The sequence below is a fragment of the Diplodia corticola genome (genome assembly GCF_001883845.1).
Source record: "Diplodia corticola strain CBS 112549 chromosome Unknown scaffold107, whole genome shotgun sequence".
NCBI lineage: Eukaryota > Fungi > Ascomycota > Dothideomycetes > Botryosphaeriales > Botryosphaeriaceae > Diplodia > Diplodia corticola.
The window spans coordinates 35,864-46,206 of NW_017971586.1; the positions used below are offsets into that span (position 1 = coordinate 35,864).

At 57.2% G+C, this 10,343-nt stretch overlaps 2 protein-coding genes across 2 annotated transcripts; one reads left to right on the forward strand and one right to left on the reverse strand.

Moving 5' to 3' along the window:
- Positions 1-1,590: 1,590 nt before the first annotated feature.
- BKCO1_10700013 (ph domain protein) lies at positions 1,591-5,893 on the reverse strand (the record flags this gene model as incomplete). Its single annotated transcript, XM_020270224.1, has 4 exons — positions 1,591-5,190; positions 5,245-5,402; positions 5,460-5,813; positions 5,878-5,893. 4 exons carry the CDS (start codon positions 5,891-5,893, stop codon positions 1,591-1,593), a joined length of 4,128 nt encoding a protein of 1,375 aa, XP_020125112.1.
- Positions 5,894-6,894: 1,001 nt separating this feature from the next.
- BKCO1_10700014 (ebs-bah-phd domain-containing protein) lies at positions 6,895-8,198 on the forward strand (the record flags this gene model as incomplete). Its single annotated transcript, XM_020270225.1, has 3 exons — positions 6,895-7,297; positions 7,374-7,747; positions 7,806-8,198. 3 exons carry the CDS (start codon positions 6,895-6,897, stop codon positions 8,196-8,198), a joined length of 1,170 nt encoding a protein of 389 aa, XP_020125109.1.
- Positions 8,199-10,343: the final 2,145 nt, after the last annotated feature.

Sequence of the window (10,343 nt, forward strand, 5' to 3'; positions counted from 1 at the left end):
TAAACCCATAATAAAATAGCAGCATTCACCAAACACCAACCACCACCCACCAAAACCTTTCCTTCAACAACGAAAAGAAAGAAAAAAAAAGAAAAAACAAAACATAGAACCATCTAAGCCCTAGCTCCAAGACACAAGGCCCAAGGCAAGTAAGTAGCCAGGCAGTCACGCCACGCCACGCCACCATGCAATCGATTCATCCGTTTCCTTTTTTTTTTTTCCTTTTCCCCCCCGCTGCATTCGGCCATCTCCCAGCCTTCCTTCCCCCTGAGGAATGCGTCGTCGTCGTCGTCGTCCATTATACATTACCAATGGGAATGCTGTTGTACCACCACCACCGCCGCCGCCGCCGCTACCGCCGCCGCCGCCGCCGGCCCTCACGCCACACCGGTGAATGGCGAGAGATTGCTTGTACGACATAAGCAGGGGCACGGGGGAAGAAAAAGAAAAGGAGGGGGGGGCGAGGGCGAGGGGGGAGGGGACGGGGACGGACCGGACTGGACCGGACTGGACTGGACCGCGTAAAGATTCTTTCTTTTTATTTTCTCTCTCTCTCTCTGCTCCGCTTTTGCTTTTCCTCCTCCACCCTCCCTCCCCGCTCGCTTTCTCTCTTTTGAGAAAATGGCAAAGTGATATGGTATGCAGGTTAGAAGTTTCGATTAAACGGAGAAAGGAGAAAAAGAAGAGGATGAGGATGAGGAAGAAGAAGAACGTGCAAAGTGAGAGATGGCATCATCGGCGCCGGAGATGTCCATATCAAACCGCGCGATGCGTGCACGGTCTGACGCCGCTCTCTCACCAGCGAGACGGGCTCGAGCTCATGATATATATATAGAGAGAGGAAGGGAGTTAGAGAAAGACATCTCGAGTCTTAAACAATAAAAGGTCGAACTAGAACAAAACAACGCCTAAATGACACCCAAACGTCCCAAAAATCCATATGCCAAACGAAGACAAAACAAAACACAGTCAGAGACCTCCTTCATACATGAGACAGAAGAAGCACAGCACAAATCACTTCAATATCAATCAAGCCAAACACGAACGGTAGGAGTTTATATTATCGAACCCTGTATCCATCCATTCCCCCGGCGTTCCGTCCGGTCCAACGCCTCTTCCACCCAGAATGCCCCCCCAATCGCTGTGATATATAACGACAGCTCAAGAAAGAAAATAGTACGAAGAAAGGAGACAAAAGACACACAGACGCCAATGCCAATTTTTGTTGTTTTCACCAACGCTTCCCACTTGTTGTGATGAAAAGATGATGAACGATGCGCCGCAAAAAATGCTCTTCCACAAAGCCTTGATGCTTGTTCCTTCTTATTCAACACAGAAGGCTGACTGAGAGAGCCCAAAGAAGAAAAGAGAACAAAAACGATACATCGATGCATCGATGCGATGCTTCCCCTTACATGCTCGATAATGACAAAATGCGCTGATGATATATGCGGCGGTGAAAGAGATGATGAACCCCATCCCCAAACGTCCAAGAGACACCGGAATGAATATGCTCAAACGCTATCGCCGTGCCATTAGACCGCTTCTGACTCGTCCCCGCTCCTGGTGTGTCGGTATGATTACAGCCTCTTAACCTCTCCTGGGCGATTTGCCAGACTGCTTCTGGTCCCAGGCAGCGCCGTAGGGCTGCGGGGTGAAACTCTGCTGGCTGGGTTGTTGGTGCATCATGGGCATTCCACCCATATATCCTTGCTGCTGTTGTTGCTGCTGCTGCTGTGGCTGTTGAGGAAAATAGTTGCCCTGCATCGCGAAGTTCGACCCCGGGGTAGGGGTTCCCATCGCCATGCCGTAGTTCTGCATGGGCATTTGCATGCTCTGCATGCCCAGGCCCATTTGCATCTGGTTCTGTTGCATGTTCTGCGCCTGCATCATCTGCATTTGATGCTGCTGACGCATCATGGCAGCTTGCTGCTCCTGCTGAATCCGCAGGTTTTCACGCTCAGCGCGTCGCTGTGCGTCGCGCTCAGCCCGCGCCACCTCGGCTTGAACCTGGTGCTGACGAGCAACAATGGCTTGTTGCACGAGGGCGTTACGGCTGCCCTTCTTGAAGTCATCCTTTTCCCTTTGTCGGGCTGCGATGGCGCCAACGAGGCCATTGTGCTTCTCGGGTTCAGGCTGGTTTTGGGACTTCGCCATGTTGATAAGCGGGGTGCCAGTGAGGCGAGCGACATGCTCTTGCTCCCGAGCGGAGAGCTGCGCAGACTCGGCAGATTTAATGAGACCAGTGGGCTGTGCATTCAGCATCGCGTTGGCGCCCCTCGAGCTGGGACGGGCAGAGGGATAATCCAAAGGTGTTGACGCGCCACGTGAGTGGTAGCGAGACGCCTGAGCACCCTCATTGAGCAGCTTGGATGCATTCCGCGAATGAGGGCGCATCGGGTCACGCTCCTTCGGCGGTGTACGCTGGTGGAGCTGAGACCAATCCCCAGATGGATTCCGGCTCATCGTTGGGGTCTTGCTTTCAGGCCCAAGGAGATTGGGAGTGGATTGGTTCCGTCCGTGAGAGAATACTGGCGACACACTCGAGCCGGCACGCTGGTGGACCCATTCCTCGGGCGTCAGGCTCTTGCGATAGCCTGGGCTCGCACTGCGACGACCCGGGGTTGGCTGCCAGAGTGCGCTCCGGCGGCCGTCTTCGCCATCCTGGTTTGACTGCGGCGACTTCGAGTTCGCGCGGCGATGTCCTGGGGTGTTTGGGCTGGTCCTGCCAAATAAGGCGTCCTGAGGTGTGTGTGGATTCGAATAATCAGTAGCGGACAGACGATCCCTTGATTTCGACCTTGAGTGGCCTTCCTGAGTGATGGTGCCACTGGTTCCAGGACGCACCGAGTTGGGGTCAGTCTTGGTCAAATCGTAGGTGGGGCCAAAATCGATCGTGGGAAGATCCATCTTCTCATTCGGCCTTGCGTCCTCTTTGTAGCGTGCGTCGCCGACAACAACCTCTTCGTGAGCTGGCGGCGGCGGCGGGATATCGCCAACGGTCTTGAGCCGCCCGACGCGAGGTCTCTCGACCGACGGTCTCGACTGCTTCGTGCTCGCACTCTTGACGCTGGCGTAGTCGGGCGTCCCAGTGGACTCGTCATCATAGACACTGCTGGACATAGTCTGCGTTCGCTCAGCTTCATCCTGAGCGGCCAGCTGGTTGAGAATCGTGTCAGGATTAATCATATCTCTTCGAAAACTGTCAAGACTCGAATTTGAAGGAGATTTAGGAATGGCGGGGTTGTCCGCCGAAAGGGGAGTGCTAAACCGACCTGGAACTGGCTTCCGCTGAATGCTATGTCTGGCAGAGAGACCTCCGGGCGACTGCGAGCCGTAGTAGGTGCGGTCGTATTGACCACCATGATTAGCGGCAGCCGCTACGTCCTGGTTGGGAAAGTAGTCCTGGGGCATTTCCTTGTGCTCGGGGACCGGAGGGGCCACGGGAGCGAAAGTGGGGCTAGTCGCAGAGTGAGGTTCACCTTGTGCAATGTATGGAGATGCAGGAATCGTAGGGAGCCGGTTGTTCTGTTGGTCGTTCCAGTACGAACGATTCTCTTCAATCGACTGCCTTTTGACATCAGCATACGGATGCTGGTTGCGCTCTCTCTCGTCACTCAAACGACCTTGAGAGGCCCAGCTGTTGGGGTTCGACTTCCAAGCGGCCGCGGCTGCAGCCGGAGCGAGATGTGCTGGAATGGGCCTGTGGCTGGCTTCAGCCATCTCCTGAAGCGTAGCCTCGTCGATGCCAGATTGGGCTCGGCGCATCTCTTCGGCCTCGTAAGGTTGGATCCTCGGCTTCTGGCCGGGTCCGTGAGAGAACTCAGGAGGCGAGTGAACAGGGGTAGGGGGAGGCTTAGCAGCGGACGTGGCGCCGATCTCGGGGAGATCGTGGGGTGATTCGCCTTCTGACGCAAATTGGTCATGACCAGACGAGTGCGTCGAGGAGACGTCGCTTGCGGGGCTGTCGCGGTTCAGGCCGTTGAGCGCAACGCGATGGGGTGGCGGTGGGGGTGCACCGTCATAAAGATCGTCCGAGGCATTGCGGCTGTGCATCAGCCTCGAATTTCCGACGCGTTCAGAGACTGAGCGCTGGTGGCGCATCAATTGGCTGCCGGGGGAGGCGGTTTCGGCGCGGCGTGGTGGCTGGACGCTGAATTCTCCACCCCTTGCAGGAGACACATTCCGGGTGCCAGGCTGGGAGTGAGTAGAGCTGCCATCGTTGAACCGAATAGATGTCGTGCGAGACGGGGGCAAGCTGGTCCGGCTTGTGGTGTTGCGGCGGCTGCGCTGGCGATCGGGCGGGACGGCCGTCATCCTCTTGGAGGTCAAGTCCTTCATTTGCTTCCTCCACTGCCGTTCAGACCAGTTCTGACTGCCATCGCCGTGGATCAGGCTTGCCACATCCAGAATGTCCAAGTATCCATATCTCCGATCCTTGGGCATAGCAAACATTAGAGAGCGGGTATCCAAAGCATCGGCCACCAAGCGTGTCGGTCTGCCGTAGATTCCGAAAGTATCAAACACGGGGAAAAGGAAGCGGAGCATAATCTCAAAACCCGAAACTGCGGGGTGCGCCTCAGGCATGACGAAGACGAAGCCTTCCGTGGTCGACTCGGGCTTCGAGTGGATGGTGATGCGGCCCTCGACCTTGACCAACGTCGACTGATCAATGAGGGGCTTCGATTGTGGATAAATGGCATAAGCCGAGTATGCATCTGTGATGGTAGCGATCGGGCGCGTCTTCTTGTTGATTTTTCTCGTCTCGTAGAACTTGACGTCACCCTTCAGAACCGGTTGCGAGCGGTCGTAGATGGTCTGCTTCTTCAGGGCCTTCTGGATCTTGTTGACCTCCTTCTCGTCCGGTGGGGTAATGACACACCAGCAGCGTCTCCATGGCGTGCCAGCGCCGAAGCGCACTCGAGCCCAGTCCTCATACTTGAACTTGGTCCTCTCCATGATCTGGCGGATATTGTTCAGGAACCGGCCCTTTCCGGCGATGAGCGATCCGGTGTAGGCTTCCTGCAAACTGGCGTGCTCGAACATGGCGAGGCGGATGCCAGCCGTCCATTGGGTGAGAGAGTTGACAGAATTAAAGTGGAAAAGGTAGCGGTTGTTTGCTGCTGTCGATACGCTCAAGACGTTGTTGAGCATCTGGCTGCCCGGGCCGTTCATGGGTAGCGATTCAATCTGCCACTGTTGTCAGTCCAAACACGGGCGTGACCAGGCTGCGGGCCAGCGTACCATCTTGATCGAGGCATCGGCCAGGTTGATGAAACTCGGCACAACCTCGCCATCCTCGCCGGCTTCGTCTAGGCGCTGGGCATCCCAGACCGAAAGCACGGTTCCTACCAGCTGGGCGAAGACTTCTGTCCAATTCCGGTCGGGGCTGGGACGGCCACCTGCAAATGTGTCAGCTCAGCCGGGGCTGGCGGGAACGGTGCGAGAGGCACACGTACGGGCGTCGAGGTCGTGCAGCTTCAGGAAGTAGCCCTCCTGGTAGAGCTTGTTCGAGTGTGAGTTGAGGAAAGTGAAGATGGGCTGCAGCTCGGGCAACGTGTCTTGGGCGACCTCCATCAGCGGCGGCTGGTAGGTCTGGACCATGGAGATGGGGCGCGAGGAGGGGCGCGAGTCGGAGCGCTGGCGCTGCTGCTGGGTGGGCGAGGACTTGACAAAGTTGTCGAGGTTGTGGCTGGCCGGGGCAGGCGCGACCTGGGACTGCGCCGGGGACTTGGGCGAGTTTGCAGTGTCGCGGGAAGGCGTGTTGCCGCGGGGCGAGGAGGAGCCGCCCCATTGGGACATGAACGAGAGGACTGCAAGGGAGTCAGCGACATGCGTGGCCTCCAGCCCGAATTAGCAGCATTAGGGTTGACGCACCCCGCGGGCGAGGCATGTTCGCGGCGTGTGGCTAGCCGGGCAGGTGGATTCACGGCAGAAGGCGTGTGAGGAGCTAGCTGGCTAGCTGGCTGGAGCAGCGCGCGCGTCAGAGCACGCGGAGCGGGTGCAGGACTGGCAACGTGAGACGGGAGCGAGCGACAGGCAGCGGCGGCGGCGGCGGGGGCAATTAAAGCAGCTGCGGACGCGGCGGTATGAAGGAGAAGGGGCGGCTCGAGGCTGAAGCAGCAAGGACAGCGGGAGGCTAAAATGGGCAAAAAAAAGACGCTGGCGGGAGCGCGCGGGTTGCGCTCAGGGTCAGCCGCCTGCTGTATGACGCCTGCGGGTGACGTGCCGGAGCCGATCGGTGGGTGGACTGCTGGCCGTGTTTCAGGGCGGCGCGTCCGCGGCGAGCGACCTGCAGTTAGCTATGGCTGGCGCTGCGGAAGGATGGGAGCGAACAATCACGGCGGACAATGCGGCTGTCTTTCGCTTTAAGAGAATACGAGCGCCGCGCTGACGCATCCGGCCATGGTGGAGGATTACGTCTCCGCGAGCATGCGGTGCGCGTGAGGCTTCAGCTCTTAACCCAATCCAGCTGGGATTGCTCGTAGGGATCGCCTTGGGCCGGGGTCGCTGCTCAGGGCCGCCGAAGTGGCTGGGTGCGACGAGCCCGCGCCCAGCCTGTGAGGCCGTGCCCGCGCGCCAGACAGGAAGGAGCCGCTCCTCGACAACCATGCTGCCATGCTGCTCACCACAAGCTGAGCAAGCTACCTACACCCCAGCGCACCCGTGCAGCCGCGTGCGCCCCACGCGCCACCGGCAATCAGCCTCCGCGCCTGAAGCTGCGCCGTCGCGTCGCCCGCCAGAGCCCGCGTCGCCCGAGCCTCGAGCTCAGGCGCGCACCAGCCCGCCGCCGCCCCCGCCGCCGCCGCCAAAGCCCGAGCTGCATCTCCCACGCAGCGTTCCTGCACCCTCCCGCACGCATCGTCGCAAAGCTCCACCCACCCCGCCAGCGCCATGGCCGATCCAATGCCGCCCAAGGCCAATGCGCGCGCAGCCCGCAGCCAGTCCGCCGCCAGCTCGCGCCGTGGAGACTCGGTGGCCAACGACCGCCCGTCGTCGACGGCCTCGGATGCCAACGGCAACGGCAACCCCGCCGCCGACCGGGACGACGACCAGAGGGAGGAGGACAAGAAGGAGCTGCCCACCCTGGATTGGTCCAAGTTCCACTACGCCGGCTTCACCGTAAAACACCATTCGTTCCCCACCGAGCCGGCGAGGCCCAGCAAGAAACGCAAGCGCTCCTACGCCCGCAAGCCGGTGCTCGAGGACAATGCCTTCGACGAGTCGATGCAGGTCCTGTACACAGTCGAGCCGGCCAAGTGGTGGGACGACACACGGAGGTACCGCAAGTTTACCAGTGAGTAGGGGCGCTCTCTTGCGGGCGTGGGAACGGATAACTCTAACAGGGCGCCATCGTCGTCGTGATGGAAAAGTCGCCGGCGAGTGTTTCCGGCTGGGAGATACCGTGTTCGTGAAGCCTGCCGAGAATGAATTGGAGCACGGCCATCTGGAAAGCTGGGTCGCAAAGGTGCTGGAGGTGCGCGCCGCCTCGGAGCAGCACGTCTTCCTGCGCATCATGTGGCTGTACAGACCGGAGGACCTTCCTGGCGGCCGTAGGCCTTACCACGGCCAAAATGAGGTGGTGGCCAGTAACAGAATGCAAATCATCGATGCTTTGACGGTCAATGGAAAAACAAGTCTCACGCACTGGACCGAGGAAGATGGCGACGATGTGCTGGATGCCGACCAACTATACTGGCGTCAGACGTATGACTGGGCATACGGCAAGGGTACCAACGTACTTTCCGTACGTACCAAACCCGCAGCACCCCAGGTGGAAAGGCTAATGCGGGCTGTTATTATAGTCTCTTCGCAAGCACTGCATCGACGACGCACCCTTCAACCCCGACTCCGTACTTGTTCACTGTGACTCGTGTAATATCTGGCTGCACGCCGAATGCCTCGAAATGGAAGCTGTCAAGCAGGCTCATGCAGACAAAGGCCTTCCGGAACCCACCCCCCTCCCATCCCCGCAACCCGAGCCATGCACGCAAGCTGCCGAAAACGGGGTTGTTAAGTCAGAGGTCGAAAATGAAGAAGTAAAGGCCGAGGATGTGGCGCCAGTCTTCGAGGCGGAGGTCAAGACCGAGCCGGACGGGAAAAGCTACATTCTCCTCAAGGGCATAGGAGGAGGACACGTCGGAGAGGAGTTTGAAAAGGCGATTTACTGCCTGAAGTGCCGCGCGCTGATCGAATGAATTAGGGAAACAAGTCAGTATTTGGATGATATACTTCGCCTTTGGAGACGACGTTTCTATGCAGCTCATTACGACATGGGTTTATGGCGAGGGTTCAAGCGAGCGAGGCGTTCACGGGTGAGTCGATGCAACGAAATAAAGGGGAGAAAGCATGATGTATATTTAGACGATATTCCCTCTGCTTTTGTCGTTGTTGACCAGTTCGGAATATAGCGTAGTAGCGATGATGCGAGATGGGAGACTCCAAACCGCCGCCATGCTCGCGACAGCTGGCCCGGTGACAAATTATGATATGAATGTTGGACGTGTGCACTGATCAGCGGACCCTGAAATGTAGGGAGTCGATGCTGTTCCGTCTCGCATGGCGGGGTGTGGCTATTAATGGATCAATGGCAGATTGGACAACAAGGCCGACACTTCGTGATGGGCATTCAGCACTGTTACCGCGAGGCCGGAAGAAGCGGGTCCACGGTGCAGGGACGCAGGGATGAGGTCAGATTTCCCTCAGCCGCACATCCTGGCATCACCATCCCCACTTGGCGTACGCAAGCACCGCCTCCTTCGATCCCCCGTCCGGGGTAAAAAGGGAAGCGACGTGTCGATAATCTGCTCACTGGTCTACACCGCCCACATGTCAGTCGAACTACATAGGTGGCTGTCAAACCTTGGCAGTAGTAGTAGTTCCCAGCCTTCGTGCCTCCCCAAACCCGGTTTCGTTCCCTGTCCCTTTTTCATTCTTGCGCTTGCTTGCCGGCCCGGCCGGACTCGACGCTATTGACTCCCTTGGCAAGCTTATTTCTTTCTCCAATAATAAGCTAGGGAGGGGGGAAGGAACGGAAGCCAGGGCCGGAATGTGCAAACGCCTCGTCACCCGAGAGGCGGGCGGTCTGGGCGCCGTTTTGGCAAAATGACCAAAAGAAGGGGGGAGGGGGGAGACGGCCGCGCGTGCTTGCGTCAACATCTGACAAGGCGGCGCGTACCCTTTGCTGACCCGCAGCTTGCTTTCGGCATACGTAGCACCACTCGATTTTCTTTTTTATTGCAAACTCAACAACTGGGCCTAACAATGGTAGAAAGAAGAAGGAAAAGGGAAGGAAAAGGGACAACGAAATCAAACAGCAGTATCCCGCCTTACTCGAACCCAGTAGCACAAAGCTACCAATCGCACACCACGACTCTTCTCCTTCTTTTTCGCCAGACGCCGCTGAGGATTTCCTGCCAAGGTGTTGAGTTCACGGTAGCGGTATGCGCCAAGCTAAACGGCCAAGCCTCTTCCTTTCCCCTATCCGGCCTGATCCCGTTTCTATTCTCAAACAAACTTGCCGCCATCCGCCATCGTTGCGCAGCGAAGCGGGCGGGGCGCGCATGACGTTTCTGGCAGGCCGTTTCGTTATTGGTCGACACTGGATGACACTGCTCTCTCGTTGGTTGATGGCTTCACTTCGTAGTAGCCCGTACGACGGACGGACTGCCGCACATTTCACTCTGGACGTAGATGCAAGTATGAAACATGTACAAACGCAGGATCCTACTCTTATATCAGATGGGTCAATTTCTTTCTGCACCCACTATGGCCTGGTGATGCTCGCCATAGCTGTGTTCGGGAGACCGACCAAGCGACTTCGTAAATCCTCGGGAGATGGGGGGTATGAGAGACACCAAGAAAGGGGGGGAACGGGATCCGTTGACTCTGATGATGTTTCCAGGGATACAGTGCACATTTTGAAGCTAGGCGGTCGTTGAATCATGCTGTTGGCATCACTTTGCCATAAGCTTTCACAAATGGGTTTGGCATCACGCTCTCCGCTGTCCATCGCTAGTCTCTAAGCCAACTCGATGAAACACCGTTCGTCTAGGAGTTTCCATTCCTGATTGCCCATAAGAGATCCAATGAAACAGGACTGTAGCATTGCTGCCATCAGACTCTTGGAGTTGAAGCAGATATATAAATGCTTACGATTAATAAAAGCGATAATAACAGTGCCCTAACGGCTCCTCGAGTCCTTTATATGCTATAGTGAGGCTGTTATAATACTAACGAGCTCGGCCTTGTCATAGATCTAATAGAGTGAAAAGAACATCCCTTTTAGGTGCATGAATTTGGATAAATACGATATAGGTATGTGGATAGCCTTAGTATCGCGA